General features: G+C 45.7%; 1 protein-coding gene across 1 annotated transcript; it reads left to right on the plus strand.

Annotated features, from left to right (window-relative positions):
* The first annotated feature begins 11350 nt into the window (after positions 1–11350).
* LOC117862174 (senescence-specific cysteine protease SAG39) lies at positions 11351–12478 on the plus strand. The gene is made up of 2 exons (XM_034745702.1): positions 11351–11786; positions 11892–12478. Exons 1-2 carry the CDS (start codon positions 11351–11353, stop codon positions 12476–12478), a joined length of 1023 nt encoding a protein of 340 aa, XP_034601593.1.
* The last annotated feature ends 8957 nt before the right edge of the window (positions 12479–21435 follow it).

The raw sequence follows: 21435 nt of genomic DNA on the forward strand, positions 1-21435 counted from the left end.
AAGGGAACTCCTCTGTCACCCACCTATGAGGAAGGTGACACCACAGAGGTCATCACTTCAAGCTTGGGAAGCTACTCTCCAGAGCGAGAACTATTCGCCCTCATTGCTAGACAAGAGGATGAAAAAGAAGAGCAAAGGGATAGAAACCCGTGACATGAACATCACTCGGATGACGTCTCACAGGATGATCTCACTACTAATGTTGTCGAAGAAGAGACTAAAGCTCAAAGAACTCAACAACGAGTAAGGAATGCCACAAGAGGAGAATACCGCCGCCGCCTTGCAGTGGACCTACCAATAATGAACCTGGATAGTGCCTTTGAGGCAGTTCAAACACGTCACCATCATACTCCCCTCAACACCATCGCGTCCATTAACCTTATCACCCGCGCAATGTCGTAGAACAAGTACACTAGGCAGTTAGTTGAACTGGTAGAACGCGCATACGAACAACTCAATCAAAAGAATCCAATACAGTCAGTCCAACGCTCCCCATCCTAGCATAGTCAACATGGCAGCAGCCATAGAGGCCCTCCATCCAGACCAAGCCAACTTGGAGGCGCCAGACCAAGCCAAGCTACAGCAGAGGGTAGTTGGGCAGAAACTTTGGAGGCCGTGGCCACCGTGGGGCTAACCCAGAGCCTGAACGCCTAGTAGAAGACCTTCGCAACAAGATCAACGTCATACCATCATTGACGGACGGTGTCGCGAGCGCGAGCAAGAAGTTAAACACCTAGGGGATGATTCTGACGGGTTCCCTACCTTCTCCATAAGTGCAAGGAGGATAATGCTACCTAAAAAATTCAAACCCCTAGTTATCACCATGTACGATGGCAAGTAGGACTCAGTTCAATGGCTACGGTGCTACTCGCTGTCAGTAATAGCGGCTGAGGAAAACGACGACACCAAAGTCATCTACTTCCACATCTCCATGGAGGCAGCACCACTCACATGGCTTGAATCATTGGATAAGAACTCCATTGACTCATGGAAGAACCTCAAGGTAGCGTTCACCAACAACTACGCAGGGGCAATGCAGTATCCTGGCAACAGGATCGACTTGTCTCAGGTTAAACAACAAGAAGGCGAGACCCTGTAGAGTTACTGACATTGCTTCTTCGACAAGAAGGCCACAATTCTGGACATCATAGAGCATGACGTTATAGATTGATTCCAGAACGGCCTCCATGACCGCCGAGTGTTCCAGGACATCGGCAGAAGATGTCTCGCTGATGTCAAATCTCACAAGATCATGGTGCAGGCGTGGGCTGATGAACAAGACAAAGGAGATTGAAAGGTTCAAATCCAATCGCAACAAAGGCTAGAACAACAACAATCAGCACAATGCCCAACGCAACGACAAGAACCGCAACAATCGCCCTTACAATGACAACCAAAATAACTTCTCGGGAGATCACAACCGCAAGCAAAAGCTAGCCAATACTATCGCAGCAATGTCGCAGTCATCCAAGAAAAGGTGGCAACAAGAATAAAGATAAACCCTCGTTCAATGAGCTCCTGAAGAAATAGGGCATGGCACCCATACCACAAGCACTCTGCGATAGATTGTTTTACCTTATGTAGAGTCATGACGGACCTCCTAGAGCCATCTAGAACCAAAGACAAGGGCAAGGCTAAGGAAGACGAAGATTATGGTGACAATGGCAAATTTCAGAACCCATCCAACAGCGTCAATGTCATCTTCTATGGAACCTCGGGTACTGCTACTAAGCGGTCCCAGAAGCTCGCTCTTCGAGAGATAATGTCCATTGAACCTACGATGCCAACATTCCTCAAATGGGTTGAGGTGCCAATTACCTTCTCCAGGAAAGACCAATGGACTAGTTTCTCAGACCCAGGATGGTATCCCCTCATTCTGGACCCAATTGTCGCTGGCTCCAGACTTACTAAAGTACTCATCAAAAGCAGTAGCGGTCTCAATGTCCTATTCGCCAAGACACTAAAGAATATGGGCCTCGACATCACTGATATGCTCACCCTAAAGAACTCTCCATTCTATGGGATCGTCCCAGGCAAGGCAGCTGTACCCCTTGGATAGGTGGTTTTGCCAGTTATCTTTGGGACCAAAGAACACTACTGGACATAATACATCTGGTTTGAGATAGTGGATTTTGAAACATCATACCACGCCATCCTCGGAAGACCAGCATTGGCCAAATTCATGGCCATCCCACACTACATGTACTTAGTACTCAAGATGTCGGAACCCAAGGGAGTATTCTCCCTGCATGGAGACTTGAAGAGGTCATATGACTGCGACACAGCAGCCGTGGAGCTAGCAGCAACTACATAAGTACCAAATTCGATGATGCAAGTCTTCGCTGCATTCAAGAAGCTGTCCCCATCAGAACTTGAAATCCCAAAAAAGAACTCAGGGACAATCAAGGTCAAGCCAGCAAGTGAAGTAGACATCAAGGCCATTGATCTTGAGACTAGTGATAGCTCCAAAACAGCCTTGATTAGCACAAGGCTGGATCCTAAATAGGAAAGCACCCTCGTCAGCTTCCTCCGGACCAACTGAGACATCTTCATGTGGAAACCAGCGGACATGCCGGGGGTGCCTAGGGAGCTGATCAAGCATTCACTCAATGTGAACCCAAAAGCTACACCTAAAAGACAACGCCTACGATGATTCACCCAAGACAGAAGGGAAGGCATCAAGAAAGAGCTGGCCAAACTACTCATGGCGGGCTTTATAAAAGAAGTCTATCATCCAGAGTGGCTTGCTAATCTCGTCCTCATGCGAAATAAAATAACAATGAGTGGAGGATGTGTGTCGACTACACAAAGCTCAACAAACACTATCCAAAGGATCCCTTCGGGCTCCCTAAGATTGATCAAGTCATCGACTCCACAGCTTGATGCGCCTTACTCTGCTTCCTTGTTTGCTACTCGAGGTATCACCAGATAGCTCTCAAAGAAAAATATCAGATCAAGACCGCGTTCATCACCCTATAGGAAGCTTTTTGCTACACAACAATGTCTTCTAGGTTAAAAAATGCAGGCGCTACTTATCAATAGGCAATCCAGGAGTGCTTCAAGAAACAGTTACACCACAACGTGGAGGCGTACATGGACGACGTGGTCGTAAAGACCAGAAATCCCGATGACCTGATTGTGGATCTAGAAGAAACCTTCGCAAGCCTGCGAGAATTTTGGTGGCAGCTCAACCCGACAAAGTGCGTCTTTGCCGCGCCTTCAGCGAAACTACTCAGGTTCATCATTAGTCACCGAGGCATTGAAGCTAACCCCAAAAAGATCTCCACCATCACTGACATGCATGCCCTATGATGCATCAAGGATGTCCAGAAGCTGACTGGATGTATGGTGGCCCTCAATAGACTCATCTCAAGGCTTGGAGAATGGGGCCTACCTTTTTTCAAACTACTGAAGCGACAAGACAAGTTTAGTGGACCGAGGAGGCAAATCAAGCCCTACAACAATTAAAGGACTTCTTATCAAAGCCACCGGTCCTCACGGTGCCAAACCCCAACAAATACTTGCTGTTGTACATCACCACGACTACCAACATCGTTAGCACAATGACCGTGGTTGAAAGACCAGAACCAGGCAATGTATACAAAGTATAGATGCCCGTTTACTTCGTTAGTGAGGTATTGTTAGATTCCAAGGTCAAATACCCGCCAGTCCAGAAATTGCTATACACAATACTACCCGCCTCGCGAAAGCTACAACACTACTTCTAGGAGCACAACATCTCTGTCATCACAGACTTCCCCCAGAGAGAAATTCTCCACAATTGGGATGCAACGGGAATAATATCTAAGTAGGCGGTAGAACTCGGAGCATTGTCCCTGGAATTCAAGTCGAGGACTACAATCAAGTCCTAGGCCCTAGTCGATTTCATGGTAGAATGGTGGGAAAATAAACTACCAACATCAGGAGAACATCGAGAGCATTGGGTCATGTATTTCGACGGATCACTCAAGCTCGTGGGTGCCAGTGCAGGAGTACTCGTGATATCTCCCAAAGGCAAACAATTCAAATACGTCCTACAAATCTGCTGGGAAGTATCCAATAATGAAGCTAAATACGAAGCTCTTCTACACGGGCTCTGCCTAGCACTCTTGCTAGGAATCAAGCAATTGCTAGTCTACGGCGACTCACTGGTGGTAATCAATCAAGTCAACAATGAGTGGGGTCGCCACAAGGCAAACATCAATGCTTATTGCCTAGAAGTACGCAAGCTAGAGAACAAATTCTCTAGTCTGGAGTTCCACCATGTAGTTCGCGACAACAACATCGTCGTGGACTCCTATCCATGCTTGGATCTACTCGTGCTCAAGTTGCAACAGGAGTTTTCGTCCATGAGCTACACAAGCCATCCATAACGGAGCCAGCATCATCAACAACCATTGATCGAGGTCCTACCGCACCAGATAGTGAGCTCATGATGATCGACGTGGACTAGAGAGTACCCTTCATCGACTACATTAAAGAACACAAGTTACCTCCAGACAAGATATAAGCAGAGCAAGTCTCACGACGCAGCAAGAATTATGTTCTAGTCGGAGACAAGCTTTATAGAAGAGGTGCATCATCAGGAGTACTCATGAAGTGTGTCTCACGGCAAGACAGCAAGGACATATTGGTGGAAATCCACAAAGGCATTTGCAGCAACCACGCATCCTCACGAACGATCGTGGGCAAATCTTTGAAAGCAGGGTTCTATTGGCCTATAGCTCTCACTAACGTTGAGGAACTAGTTCGCCCATACCAAGGATGCGAATTCTTTGCCAAACAATAGCTTGTCCCTACCTACAAGCTGATCACCATACCACCCTCTTGGCCCTTCGCATGTTGGGGGCTCGACATGATTGGCGCACTGCCCACGATAACTGGAGGATTCAACCGAGTACTAGTGGCAATTGACAAGTTTACCAAGTGAACCGAGGTGAAGCCAATAACCTGCCCTAAGGCAGGCAGAGTACTCGACTTACTCAATGAAATTGTCCATCGCTACGGCTTTCCTAATTGCATTATCACAGACCAGGGCTCGAACTTCAACAATCATGAGTTTTGGGAATACTACGAGAACACTGGATCGACATCTGGTATGTCTCTAGTGCTCATTCGTGGGCCAATGGCTAGGTTGAGTGCACCAATGGGATGGTACTAGAAGCTCTCAAGAAAAGGCTACACGATATCGGAAACACGAAAGGGGGCAAGTGGCTCAAAGAACTACCCAATGTCCTCTTGGGGCTGTGTACCGAGCCATCCAAGCCTACAGGAAAATCGCCCTACTTCCTGGTCTACAAATTTGAAGCTATCCTTCCTATTGATGACATGTGGAAATCTCCAACATTCGAGAAGTACAAGGATGCCGCAGCAGAAGAAATAAGGCACCTGGACTTAGACAACCTCGAAGAAGCTCGCTATGCAGCACTCGTCAAGTTTGCAAGGTACCTTGATGGAATCCACCGCTATCATGATTGCAACGTCAAAGAATGTTCGTTGAATGTAGGCGATAGGGTCCTCAAGCGTATCCAAGACACCAAGGGGCTACACAAGCTAAAGTCACCATGGGAGGGACCGTTCATCATCTCCAAAGTCACTGGACCTGGGTTGTATAGGCTCCAACATCTCTCTGGTGAAGATGTTGACAACTCGTGGAATATCGAGCAACTCTGTCAATTTTATCCGTAAATTTTGATTTACATGTCCATGTACATCGGCCCTAGTTGTAGAATTACAATTCAATAAAGTAGCGCAAAACAAGATTTTTCTATCACATAAACAAGGAATAACTGCTATTATAGATCACGAGGTTACCACTCAACGCACAGGTGCAGAAGTTGTAGAAATGCATCGGGACAGCGAAGTCGATCACACGTCGACGCAGTGTAGTCGAACACGTCGATGTCGAGCAGCTCCTCAGTAGCTCATCCACGTGCAGCGATGCCCTCCTCATGCCACGGCTCGTCAGGCTCGTCGTCGGCTCCTTGTTGGCTCATCAGGTTCCTCGTCAGAGGTCTCGTGCGGCGGCTCGTCCAAGTGCTACAGATGCAACAGCTCCAAGGTATCCACACGTGCGGGGAGGAAACATCACAAGCCGGACTGCTAGGTCCGCGAGTGCAACAAGGCGAGGGCGTGGGAGGCACGACTGCTGCTGGTGTGAAAGGGGATAAAACCCTAAGCCACCTCCACCCCTCAATATACATAGGGGTCCCTAGCAGGCCTCTAGGTCTGAGGCCCATTAGTACTCTAAACCTGGTCCAATTCAGATCATATCCGAATTGGACTTCCAGGCCTTTAAGTGTGTGACCCTATAGGTTCGTATACGTATAGATATGGCGCGAGTACTCTTACTTGCCCAATAGCTAGTAGTAGCCTCTAGCAAGACATGCCAACTCCTATACGCACACAAAGATCATATCAAACAAACCATCATAACATCACGACATGCTATTCCCTTTACCTCACGATATTTTATCTAACTCCAAGCCGACCACTCTTTCTTGATGCTGTGATTTGGAATCCCTTTCTAGGTTAACTCTTAACCTCACGTAGCATGGCCATGCATTTCCGGATCCAATCACTCGAGGGGCCTAGAGATATCTCTCTCAAATAGAGAGGGGCAAATTCCATCTTGACTAACCATACCTCACAGCATGCTTCTTGACAAACTCGAAAGCTACATTTATAACTACTTAGTTACAGTGTAGTGGTTGATAGCCCCTAAGTAAGTCGATTCACATCTTGAGTACATGCGACAATCTCAGGTCTAAGGACAAAGCGTACATGTTGTGTAAAGAGAGAACTATGTAACTCGCGTTGAGTCAGTCCTAGCACATGTCTCTACACATGCCCACATTATTAGTTTGACATCTCCATGTTCATGACTTGTGAAATATAGTTATCAACTAATACATGTGCTAGTCTAATATTCATGTGTGTCCTCACATGAACTCCGAATAGGGACAACTTTTAGAATAACCATACTAGTAAAGAGTTTCATACACAATTCACATAATTGCAAATCAATTCAAGTAGCCTATAATGGATATTCAAGGAACACAATATAAAACATGGATACAGTGGAATATCATAATCTCTATGATTGCCTCTAGGGCATACCTCCAACAGGAACTACAGCAAGGGTTGTCGACGGACCGGGCTCGAAAGATAGGTCGACAGCCATGACTTCCACCATTGTTGCTACTTCAATTTCCACCTCTAGCTCGGGGGCTACGACAGTATCCATGGTGCCAGAGGTAGTCGCCACCACGTCTTCGGGTACTTGTTGCTCGGGGGCTGGCACTAAAACGTCAGTCAATGATCATATGACATCTTGCGTCAACGCTGCTACAAGAGGCACATCACCTAGATTACTCGTTGTTGTGGGCTGATTCTCTAGCTGCAGACTTGCTTGGGCCAGGGTGACGTTCTGGACTGAGTAGCTACCGCCATCAGTCACGGGCCTCAAGCTTGGCCCTCCCAAGTCCACAGAAGAGGATTTGACAAAGCCTCTGAGACATGACAAGTTGATCATGAGCCACAATTAGAACTCAAAGGAGCAGTAAAGACATACCTTGTCAATATCCTCAACTTCAAAAGGGGTTCACCTATCAGGCGCAGCGGCTTGATGGTCGGAGATAGTTTCTTTGGCGCGGCTTGAATGGTCGTAGCACGATCATCGCTAGCCTTAGCCATCGCCTGTGCTGTTTGAGTTGTTCTTGCACTACCAGGGTCCACCTCAGCAACAGGAGGCTCTAGATCATCTTTGATTTTGATGACCTCCTCGATGACCGGCAACCTGTCTTGCATGGCCAGAGCAGCTGCTTTCTCCGCATCCATCGCCGGCTCGAGTACCTGCAGATCATCAATGTCAGCTTGAGTAGACACGGTCAATGGCAGCACCAACAGTGAAAAACATACCAGCCATGGCGCCTATGGAAGTAGATGGACCGGCAGAAGTTCAACCTTACGTTGATCCTATAGAGGATGGCGAGATTACTGAGGAAGCTGGAGGAGAGCACTCAGCTGACAGAGCAAATGGCTGTGGCCCAAGCGAAGCAATCCGTGGAGACCAATGACAATGCTGCGTCTGGTAAGACAATCAAGATCCAGGTGGAGGGCAAGGTGTTCACCGTGCTGCAGCAACAGAATGGCAGGCTCTCGTGCTAGACGTGCGGCGTGCACGGCTGCAATAAGGACGGCATGATTCTGCACCTCTACACTCGGATGCACTGGGACAAGGCCAATCTTGCACAAAAGGAGAAAGAGGCTGCTGCAACAGCGGTGGACGACAAGGACGGCAATGGCGGTAGTGCGGCTGGTGAGTGCTCAGGTGGAGCACTAACGACAACAGTGTGATCATCTGAGCAGTTCGTTGTTTGCTTTTTCGGGTTGCTGTATTATTTGTTTCATGTGCAACAACCTCACAATCATGAATACTAAATTTTTTGGGCAATTATTTTCTGTTACAGTATATCTGTTAAAATGGACACATTAACTTTCAAAAACAACATCTACATATATCCGCAGAATAATATTGATATTCGCGGAACTCTAAAAATTTCCAACGCGTGCATGGCCTGGCTCCCACCTAGGAGAGATATCATGGTCGTGGAGCATGCAGCATAGAGGGGAAAGGGAGGCAGCGGAGAACTTAGGAAAATTGAGTGTCTAGTTTTGAGGTCTTTTAACAGAACCGATAGTGACGGATAGCACTACGGTTTGTGATAAAGACCACCAGTACAAAGGATTTATCTCACAAAGTCTGCGTCAATATATCACTGAAGGTTTTTAGTGGAGTGGCAAACTGATATAAATAAGTTGAATGGCATCGTTTAAAATGTTCAACCACGACCGACTATGTTAATTTTTAAGTTTATAGATATTTATAACAAGTGAACGTTACATTCAAGTACAGGATATAAAGATAATAAGAAAAAACTTATTTTGGTATTATATGTCAAAATCACATTCCTGTCCCTGGTAGTAGGTTTTTTTTCCAATTTTTATTCTATATGTTGAATATTAATGCCTGTTATCAAATGTGGCGCTTCATCTTTATTATGCTTTTAGAACTCTAGGCATAAACAATGGGCATTCTCAGCAGTGCGGCAAACGCACGTTTCAAGCACAAGTATTTTATACCATCTGTCAACCACACCGTACTTCACGGCCACGGACATGTCCCTTTCCACACAGTACATCGTACAAGAACCGTATCTTAATACTCACTACGGGAAACAAGAAATTTGCCAAGTGCCAGGGGCACTCGGCGAAGGGCGAAATACACTCGGCGAGCCGTTTGCCGAGTGTAACACTCGGCAAACGGCACACGGCAAACTCTGTGACGGCAAACAAGGTTTTGCCGAGTGTTTTCTGTCGCGCACTCGGCAAAGACTTTGCCGAGTGGCCAGAAAACACTCGGCATACAATTGTTGAAAAAAATAAAAAAAAAACCTGTTCCGGCCGCCGGCCACCACCGCCAGCACCGCCACCGGCCGCCGCCGCCAGCCCCCACCGCCAGCACCGCCACCGGCCGCTGCCGCCACCATCCACACCCAGCCACCGGCCGCCAGCAGCACCACCACCGCCAGCCGGGAGGGGAAGGGCCGGAGGAGAGGGAGGGGAGGGGCGCCGCCCGCGCCGGAGAGGGAGGGGAGGGGCGCCGCCTACGCCGGAGAGGGAGGGGAGGGGCGCCGCCCGCGCCGGCGGATCTGGAGGAGGGAGGCGGTGGCGCCGGAACCGGGGGAGGCGGTGGCCGCACCACCAGCACGTCACCACCATCCACACCGCCGCCGCCGCCACCATCCACGCTGCCGCCACCTTCGCCGCTGGCCACCATCCACGCCCACCGCCACCATCCACGCCCGCCGGATCCGGGGCCCTCGACGCGAGTCCCCGCCGGATCCGGCGAGGAGGGGCGGATTCCCCGCCGGATCCGGCCGGATCTGGGGAGAGGCGGGGCGGCCACGCGAGGGAGGGAGGAGGGGAGAGGAGGGGGAGGGGCGCCGGTAGGAGAGGGAGAGGGAGAGGGAGGGAGGGCGGCGGCGGCGGCAGCGGGAGAGGAAGGTGGGGGAGGGGGGCATCGGTAGGAGAGGGAGAGGGAGAGGGAGGGAGGGCGGCGGCGGCGGCGGCCGGGGGGGGGGGGGGGCGCTGGAGGGAGGGGGCCGGGGGGGGGGGGGGGGCGCTGGAGGAGTTGGGCCCGGGGCCGGGCGCGGTCTGTCGCGGGGGGAGGCCGGCCGGGGGGATTGTTTTTGAGGGGTGGGGGCTGGTTTGCCGAGTGTCCTACGTGGACACTCGGTAAAGAGTTTCTTTGCCGAGTGTCCAACGTAGGACACTCGGCAAACTTTTTTTGAAAAAAATTTAAAAAATATCTAACAGTTTCAAAAAAATACCAAATTTTCACACGAACCAATATAGGTTCTCTACTGACTATACAAAAAGTTTTGTAGTCAAACCGAACTCGACCGTCACTTCGACTCTAAATTTTATCGAATCCTTCTTAAAGTTACTATTCTTCTTCTGAGATGCTTCGGTTTGTAATCATCGTACATGATGAAATGTGCAAAACCTTCTCTATTTTTTTCCACAGCCTCCACGTATTATATCATCACATCATGACAAATCTTAAGATTTTCAGACTTTGATTGTTTTTTTTTACAATTTAAAAATACTACTGCCACACGTTCATGGTCATGTTTTCTGAACAAGATGTTCGAAATTTCTTTTCATTTCATGGGTCAGGTCTCAAATTGGTCCAAATAACATGAATATCATTTTTCTACTCATTTTATTCCATAATTTGAATCACTTGCAGTTCAAATTTTGACTTATACCAAAAATTCCCTTGAAATGCAATTAATTAATTAAATATAGCAAATAAATTCAAAAATATACCAAATTTTAACATGGAGTACCACATGTTGTATGTGGGGAGTAGAAAAAATTTCATGGTGAAAAGAGAAAAAAAAATTATTTTTTTGCCGAGTATCAAAAAAAACACTAGGCAAACCCCCCTCTTTGCCGAGTGTTTTTCTTGACACTCGGCAAACCCCCCTCTTTGCCGAGTGTTTTTTATTTGACACTCGGCAAAGCCCCGATTTGCCGAGTGTTTTTTTTGCCGAGTGTTTTTGGCTTGGCACTCGGCGAAGAGCTTGTTTGCCGAGTGTCCGAAAAAAAACACTCGGCAAAAAGAAAATACTCGGCAAATTTAAGGTTTCCCGTAGTGACTTACAAAATACAGGCCGGTAGCTATATATATACCCGTGCAACTCTTCCATATCCAATCACCAAATCAAAAGCACAGTGCACAACGCCACCAGTAGCAACCTATTGAAAGGCCTGATCGACCATGGCCAGCCCTAAAGCTTTTCTCCTCGCAATCCTCGGCTGCGCATTCTTATTCAGTGGTGCTCTCGCAGCTCGCGACCTGAGCGACAACTCAGCCATATGGGCGAGGCACCAGCAATGGATGGCACAGTACAGTCGTGTCTACAAAGATGCTGCCGAGAAGGCTCGGCGGTTCGAGGTGTTCAAGGCCAATGTTAAGTTCATCGAGTCATTCAACGCCACTGGGAACCGCAAGTTCTGGCTCGGCGTCAACCAGTTCGCCGACCTCACCAACGATGAGTTCAGGGCCACCAAGACTAACAAGGGCTTCAAACCTAGCCCAGTGAAGGTCCCTACCGGATTTAGGTACGAGAATGTTAGCATTGATGCGCTTCCAGCGACCATCGACTGGAGAACCAAAGGTGCTGTGACTCCCATCAAGGATCAGGGACAGTGTGGTAAGTACATTTAATTAGAAGGATGATACACTTGTGTCAACACTATTTTTCTGCAACTAGTGTTTGATGGCATCCATACGTTGAAACATACTTAACCAATTGCAGGCTGCTGCTGGGTGTTCTCGGCTGTGGCCGCCACAGAGGGCATTGTGAAAATCAGCACCGGAAACCTCATCTCGCTCTCGGAGCAAGAGTTGGTGGATTGCGATGTCCATGGAGAGGATCAGGGATGTGAGGGTGGTTTGATGGACGACGCCTTCAAGTTCATCATCAAGAATGGCGGCCTAACCACTGAGTCCGGCTATCCATACACAGCTGCGGATGACAAGTGCAAGAGTGGATCGAACAGCGCTGCGACCATCAAGGGCTATGAAGATGTGCCAGCAAACAACGAGGTAGCCCTCATGAAGGTTGTAGCTAACCAGCCTGTCTCGGTGGCTGTGGATGGAGGAGACATGACATTTCAGTTCTACTCCGGTGGTGTGATGACAGGCTCTTGCGGCACAGACTTGGATCATGGAATTGCAGCAATCGGTTATGGAAAGGCAAGTGATGGCACAAACTACTGGCTGATGAAGAACTCTTGGGGCACCACATGGGGCGAGAACGGTTACTTGAGAATGGAGAAGGATATTTCGGATAAGAGGGGCATGTGCGGCCTGGCCATGGAGCCTTCCTACCCCACCGAGTAGTTTTACCTTAGTATTTCTCAGATTCGTACATATATAGACTTATACCGAATAAAGATGGATGCTTCTTTGTCTTGTCATGTATATATAGTCTGTTCTTATTGTCAGTAAATTGTTATATATACAAATTGATCTACTATTTAAGGACCCTTGTGCATTTCATGTGAAGACCATATAAATATGTTGGATCTGTAATGATAAATACACTACATGCTGGTTATTTTCCAATATTGGTCACCTGTGCTTATGGACAACGTGCCTTGTCAGAATAAGCAACCTAACAATCACATTGCTAATCTGCTATATGCTTTCCTACGCTTTGAAAATCACTATCACTGATGAAACGAACTTAGGTGCTGTTTGGTGGTACGTGAAGTGGTAATGCAAATGCAAATGGAATCAAATTGCGGTGTATCTTATTACATGATGGCAACAATGTAACGTCATTCGATACTGAAGGGATCGTGACACATTAAGAGAGGGTGAATTGGGTGTTTAAAAACTAAGACTCCAAGCACATATAAAAACCTATTTCAATTTCTATCCAGATGTGCACGAGGTTTTTCTATATGTTACTACCTCTACCCAAAAGAGTTTTGCAGCATAGGTTCCAATCCTATAAACTACACCTGGCAATTTTAGGAAAGGTAAACGCAGAATGTAAAGTGTAATAAGAAATGCAAAAGGTAAATAAGGTAGAGAAGGCAAACTCTCAGTACGGTGACACAAAGATTTTTACCGAGGTTGAAAGCAAAGTTTTCCACTAGTCCTCGTTGTTGGAGCCTTTTTCAAGAAAATACCCACGCAAGGGCATATGCTTCCTAGTCAAGTAACTCGTAGGATAGTTGATGAGCCTTCCCCACATGCAAGTGGGTTTCTGCCTAAGCCTCTCCAAGATGCTTCTTGCCAGTCTTCACTTGGTAGAGTTTCGTCAAAATGCCAAGAGACTCTCCTCCCTTTCACAAGCACCGCCGGCCACTCCACATACACAGTTGGAGGGTGTCGCAAGACTTATATGCCCCGAATTTATAACTCTTGGTTCGTGGAAGCACCAATAACAAGGAGGTGTGCAAACTTTGCATAACTCCAGGCTAATCCCTAAAGCAATACGCTAATATGCCTAAACTAGCACTAATCAATACCTTAATGAGCACTTTAGTGAATAGAATACTTGTGTATATCCAGAAACTAAGCCTATAGCTTCTCCAAAACTCTAACACAGATGAATTGGCTGGGCAATGGGGTAATAGCCTAAAGCTAAGAAACTAGCCGTTACTCAAACGGTCACAAAAAATAGTGATCACCGATTTATACTATAACAACTTCATGGCCATCACCGTACTGATTGATCCTATGTACCGACTACTGTAGTCACTGTATCATTTGATTTATGCATAGAAGCTCCATAGCCCAATTCGAGTCGAGCCTATCACCCCGATTCATCCTCTGCTCCCTTTGTGCCTGTCACCGTATCATCCTATGATCACCGGTTGATCCTATGCTCCTGTTACTGGAGTCCCCTTATCATTCTATGATGCATGTTAACTTCAAATCGAACTGATCACCGATTCATCAAATGCTCCCTTCATGGCCATCACTATATCATCCTATGATCACTGATTTACTTTATTTATTCGCGTGTCTATGATATGTGACTGTGATCACCGTATCTTTGTGCCAACTTCTCTTTTATGATGTCTTGGGTTGCTTTAAGGTCTTTGGTGGTCTTGTACATATACTCTTTTACCTTTGTTTGATGTGTTTCATCACACAAGTCCATTACCTTACATCCATGTGACTAAACCTTGTATACTAGGCATGGCCATAGTGGGCCATGCCCCCCCCCCCCCCCCCCGCCAAAAGCAAAATTTCTATTGGTTGAACAGTGATTTTGGTACTGTTTATTAGTTTAATGGCTTAATGAACATTGGCTGGCCCCCTCTGTGTTCTTGTTAAGCTCCACCACTGTCCCCTAAGTTAGTGTTGACACACAATCACCAAAATCACTAATGACCTAATTAAGACCACTTTCCTTACAGATACCATGTGTTGTCAGGTTTGTAGAACAGATTGATTGGAATACAGGCATTCCCGGTAAACAAAATTGATTAGAATACAGGCATTCCCGCAGAAAGAAGAGCTAGAATTGAAAAGAAGAAACAATCCAATTTTGGGAGAACTTCACTGATAATTGGGAAGGAAACTAGTCTATGCATGCATAATCAAACTTCAATGTGAAGCTAGATAGAGGAAACAAAGCTACAACAAATCAGGGTAAAGCTTCATGCCCTTGGCGCCATCATGCTCTTCATCCTGCTTTGAGCTATTATTCATCCGATCAGGCCCGGTCTGGGGGGGTGGCGGCAAGACGGGCAGTCATCCCGCCCCTTGTATGTATGCAGTATAGCAGCAGTAAGTAGTACTAGCTTTACTCCCTCTGTTCTAAATTGTAAGTCATTTTGACTTTTTTAGGTTCATAGATATTATTATGAACCTAAACATACACTATACTCCCTCCATTCCAAATTATAGGTCGTTTTAGCTTTTTTAGTTCATAGATATTGTTATGTATTTAGATATAGTATATGTATAAATCTAAAAAAATTAAAATGACCTACAATTTGAAACGGAGGGAGTACTTACGATGCCGCGCATACTCTGTGAACGGAAGGGAAACGACGCTGGGCCAAATTTAACCAAATGACCCAAAGCTGCCCGTGCATGCCCGTGTCCGCGCATCTCCTCAATCCTCTTCTCTGCCCTCTAATCCTTTTTCGCTAACTACAAAGCAAGCTAACAATTAATCAATGCAGCAACCGGGATAGAGAAGGTATGAATTTTTAATTAGATCGATATTGTGTGCTCATTGCAGTAGGTTTTTGACATTCGATTCATTTAGACGACATCAATGGATAGATGATATTTGGATTTGAGAGTTCTTCGTAGTAACCAGTAATATTTTTTAAGTTGATCTAAGAGTAAATTGCACCTACCATATATACAACTTATCAGGTTCTTATAAAATGCTCAATCTAGTATAATAACTTGTCAGGTGGGTGAATTTGATCCAACAACTTGTAAAATGTTCAATTTAGTATAATAATTTGATATAGGTGAGTGTATATTAGTCCAACAACTTGTAAAATGCTCAAGTTAGTGCAATAACTTGCCAACAACGAGAACATATTAAGCAAAGTACATGGACATGTGAATTTTCTTGCAATCAATAATTCTTATTTTTTCTATCAATAAAAGTCGTTGATCATGATTAGTCTAACAACTTGTAAAATATTTAATCTAGTACAATAACTTGTTAGGTAGGTATAGATTGGTCCAACAACTTGAAAAATATTTAATCTAGTACAATAACTTGATAACTAGGTGCTAATTGATCAAAAAACTTGTAAACTACTCAATTTAGTGCAATAACTTGGCAAATTGGTATATCCGCAGTCCAAATATTATAACAAGCAACATATTTCCTAATACCAGGTTAGAGTATATTTCCGTCGGAACAAATTATTGAGCATTATTTATCATTGATATTCATGTCGCAATGGTAATGTATTCGGCTAGGATAAGAACCTCATGTTTTAGACAATTAATGTTATATCTTCGTATCAATATTTTTTTTATGCAATGGTTTAATTTCGATTAGGAATATTTAATTTCATATTCAATATTGATAAGTCTACCCTCACTATTTTATATATTTGATTACATGCATTTTTTGTTTAGCTAAAAAACAATATGTTAATATATACTAACAATATCTTTTAGAAGTTTGGCATAAATATATTTTAAAGTCTCATGCACTTGCTTAGAAAGTAAAAATGAGCAAAAACAATAGAAAGAGACATAGTTCTTTACAGTCGCTGAAATACATGAGCGGAAGCACAGAAGAAACCTAATGTCCTACGATCTTTCTTATGTACTTTGGTCTTTAGATAATGCCAAATGCATAATTCTAAACTTTGATTCAATTTTAACTAAGGAACACATAAGTTGCGCGCACAGTTGAGAAGCGACGGACTGGTCACGATCAATGACTTTTTTTGACAAAAAAATAAAGAATTATTGATTGCAAGAAAATTCACATGTCCATGTACTTTGCTTAATATGCTGTCGTTGTAACATTTTGACTGTAGGTGCACAAATTTGGCAAGTTATTGCACTAACTTGAGCATTACAAGTTGTTGACTAATATGCATTCACCTATATCAAATTAATGCTCTAAATTGAGCATTTTACAAGTTGTTGGACTCACCTGATAAGTTATTGTACTAGATTGAGTATTTTACAAGTTGTTGGACCAATCTGCACCTACCTAACAAGTTGTTGTATGTACCCTTGCAACTTCCGCTAACTAGCTTTCAATTTGTAACTATTTATTAATTTTTAGCATATTATTAATCATCAACGACTTTCATATTTAGAAGTTTTAAAAAGATTAAAGTAATATATACATAATGTTTTATATGAATATTTTATATGCATGTTGAATTACCAGTATTATTATTATTATTATTGTTACATATTATTGAAAGGGTCCGATTGTTTACCCTAAAATCTCAGGACCGGCCCTGCATCTGATCTTCGAATGCCCTTCTTCCTCAGATTAGGGAGGTGGAAGATGATTTTGTTAGGTAGAAACGGCAGGGGGAGGAAGCAATTGGTGCAGAACCAACCGGATGACCTGCTGAGGGGAGGAGTTGCTCCCCTGCTACGCGGTTGATGTGCCGCGCTTGTCTGAGTAGAAGACAATGGTGGAGAGCATATGCCCTGTCCATTTATTTAGGCCAGATAATCTGCTTTCTCCAAAAGCACTCCATCAATTGCGTCTCCGTGATGGAAACAAAGAAGAGGAAACATGAAACCCTAGCTGATCCGGCGCAATGCGCATCCTCCCAGCGCCGTCTTCTCCACCGCGACTTCAATCCTCCACCGCCGCCGCCGCTACTGGGGACGAGGTACTGGGTGGCGCTGCTCGGCAATCTTCAATGCGCAATCTTTAGCCGTGTCCCGCAGGCCGATATCCTCCACGGGGCAGGGGCTCGTGTGCAAGTCGTGCCAGCGTATCTTGACCGACGAGCCCATGCTGTGGTGTCACATCGGCATCACTGCCAACAAGGATAGCAACCGACAAGCGGGACAGATGACGATGGCATGCGCTGTGCTCGACCGCAGCGCTGGCCGGTGCAAGTCCTTCCGCGGCCCCGCCAATTGCTAAATCCTAGCCTACCTCGCCGCCAGGCAAGCTTGCTCGGATTCGGTCGACCACTGAAATCATAATCCGCCACCTCGGTTCTCACATAACAATTCTGCAATAAACATTGTTGCCGAGCGCCATCACTGAAGAGCCTCCACGTGACGTGGAATTTGGCTTCGTCCTGCCTGAGGAGTTTGTAGACCATGTGGCCAAGAAGCTCCTGCTGCTTGAGCATCTCATCCTCTCTGGGGCTACGTCGAGAAGTCTGTGCTACTCGCATTTTTGGACTGGTGCCCGCGGCTCGCTCTACTCGACGCCAGTGGCTGTAGCTTGTACAAGGTGATGGGATCCATGCTGTAGGCGAGATTCTACCACTACAGGACGATCGACCTGTAGTAGCGGTCAGTAACCTCCCTTTAGTACCAGACGCCTAGGGATGAAAACGGGTCGAGAAAATCCCGTCTCGACTGACACCGTATACCGCCTTAACTGACTGCATATCATTTTTGCAGGAAATACAGGAAACTCAAAGGGAACGGGAGCAGAATCAGGGGAGGCTGTTTCCCGATCGTATTCACGGTTCCCATATTTAGTCGGGAATATTCCCAGCAGTATTCCCGTATTTTGTACACCGAAACCTCATATTCATGCCCCATAAACATTTAGCCTAGGAAACCTTCTGTGCCACACGCCCAGCGGCCTGGCCCATTGGTTGCTAGCCCGCCACACCACACCCCCATCCGGCCACCCCACGTGCCCAGCCAAACCCTAGCACGTCTCCGTTGCATTTCCACCGCCTCCTCCAGGCTCCACTCGGTCCTCCTCAGTCATCTGCGCTGCTGCTGCCCGTCCTCCTACTCGCACCCCGGCGTGCGGCGGCGCTTCCCGCGGCCACGTTCCCGGGCAACAAGCCAGTGCTAGTGGTGCTCAAGTCTGCGGTGGCCGCATCCTCCGTCCCTCCCTATTCCTGCCTCACGTCATGGGAATTCTCCTCTCCAAACCGACAAACCCTATCAGCCTTCGCCGCCACCCCATGGATGCCGTCTGAGCCCCCCGCCCGAGTCCTCCCTCCCCATCTTCCCAGACGCCCCTTGGTCGCCGCCCTAGATCCAGCCAACCTCATTTCGTGCCGCCGGCCTTGTCCCGCCGTGGCCAATCCGCCACCTTTTCGAGCGCCACCATCCCCCACCTTCCCTAGCACAACCGATCCCTGAAGTACTATTGCCCCGACACCACAAGCGGGGTCCTCTGGCGATCCCTGAAGTACTACTGCTTCGACGGCCCACAAGCGGGTGGAGGAAGCAAACGGGACCTAGTGGAGTCGGAGGCACCGTAGGATCTTAGTATGTTATGATCTTATCTGTGTATTGTTCATTTGTTTGCATATGGATTATGCATGGTTGCAATTGTTGTGTCGAGCTAACTGTTTGAAGTGGTTACATATATCGATTCAGGATCGTAATCGACATGTTCCCGATTGAAATATTCCATTCCCAATATCCTGTAATATTGAATTTGTTTTTCCATTCAGCTTTCCCATTCCCGCTACCGTTCCCGGCTAAGAAATACAGGAGCTAGAATGGTTAAGGCATTTTCCCAACCGTTCCCGATCGCTTTCATCCCTATGGGTGCCTGACTGGTACCACTTGTTCGATACGAAATACCACATCATTTAGTACCAGTCGGTAGTACCAACTAGTACTAAACTGCGAGCCACGTCGCGCTGTTTTGGACATACTAAACTGCGAGACACGTCGCGCTGCTGCGGATGGCAGTTACCAACATGTACTAAATGATTATTCTTTTTATTTTCATTTCATTTTAATTCATGGATTAGTTAGTATTCGTGTTAGTGTACAGTATATGTTTGTGTATAGTTGTGATATTACACTAATATATATTGATCTAGCATATAGTAAAGGTTACATATATTATATCTATACAATTTATATACACTTCAAATATTACAAGTATTCCGAATATGCACTACGCGTCGTCATCCAAGTCCATGATTGGATGAAGTTGCTCCACACTTGTTCCATTGTAATAGAATTCTTCCTTTGGATTAACGACCTCCTGCAACAGGAATCCACATAGTTGTTCTTGAATTGCCCTGAGTCGTTCTGGGACAATGACATCTTCTCTCATTTTAGAAATCTGTCATGTGCAAATTAACATCATCATTTTAAACCAATATACGTGTAGAGTGAAACATATTGAATTGTTATGAATTGTGTTTACGTACTTGGTGTTCACGATCCATTATTTTCTTGGGACCTACAAAGCCATGGATGAACTCACAATTGTAGTATCCACATAAGGTGTTTCCATCCTCCTGCCTCAAACACTAAATATGGAAAAAGAACTTATGAAATATTCAAGCAATCATGGTTTTTAAAGAAATGACATGCACTAGATGTCCGAATTGAATTCATACCAGAAAGTTATCCCTGATATGAAGTTGTTCCTTGAACGGTCCTGGGTATTTTTTTGAAGCAAGCCCATACCCTGTTAAGAGCGTCTATGAGGCTTTGGTACTCTGATTTTGGTTTCCTCTTCGGGTCCAGCACTGTGATATGGCTTCGATCAATCTTGATAACAAGCAGTATCTAGTGGTACCTGTTCATATATGTATACACACGCAATGTTAGATATACTTATTATTAACTTGAACGGATGAAAAAAGGGATGAATGACTCATTAAAAGTTGTACGGCAAAAGTATGTATTGCATGTGATGCTGTTTATCCAGGAAGTTGAAAATAGTCTTCATGGTCCGATTTGACCATTTCATTAAGCATGCCTCGTTTATAACATGCAGGTCCATGAAGCCGACACAATAGTATTGTTTTATCCGGCACTATTGAATCTCCATTCTGCATGATACAAAATAAAAGAGGGGATGAGATGGCGCACAATTAATATAGGAGCTAGGATGTAGAAATTAGAGCAAACACTTAAAGAACCCATGCACTAATGAAGGGCGTCTTGATGGTACAAGTACTGAATACTTTCAAACTCAATCCATATGCCATCTGGCCCTCGAAAGTAATCACAATCTTGAACCCGAGCAGTGAACATGATCCGTCCATCTACAGCTGCCTCCATGTACCATTGATGAAATGCATACATTTTCGTTGGTAGGTGATCCACCAACTCTGGCCACACAAGAGGTTCCCCCAACTTAAACTCCCATTTACCTGCACATGGGTGAGTTTGGATATCGTCCGCCCCTAGGAGTTGCTGTTTTCTGAGATTGGTCTCAGCAATCCATTCAGCTACAATCTCATGTTTTTTTTAAAGTACTTTAAGCGGATCGATCGATTGTTGAGATTGTTCTTCAAGCTGGGGAATGGTGGACCGTGATCTTTTTTTCTTCTCATATGACTTTGTGATTGAGCGGTCATAGTTTGAGATGGGTTCTTTCACCACTTCTTTAACCACTAGGGATTTAAAGTATTTCTTCATTGCTTCATCAATTGGTGGTTCCTCGGGCTTCTTCTTTCACCCAAAGTGAGCAGCAACCTCAGCCATAGATATCCGGTCACATTCCTTATCTGCTAGATCATATGCAAACTTCTTTGGTGCAGGATTATCTTTCTTAGGACATGGGTTTTTCTTCTGCTTAGGAGGTGGCGGGATCGAAGCCTTCGAGTTTTTCTTTTTAGGAAGTGGAGGCTTAGGCAACGGTGGACTCATGCTTTGGTCCCTAGTAGCTAGTGGGGATGATGGACTCATCCTTCGGTCCCTTG

The sequence above is a fragment of the Setaria viridis genome, chromosome 6 (genome assembly GCF_005286985.2).
Source record: "Setaria viridis chromosome 6, Setaria_viridis_v4.0, whole genome shotgun sequence".
NCBI lineage: Eukaryota > Viridiplantae > Streptophyta > Magnoliopsida > Poales > Poaceae > Setaria > Setaria viridis.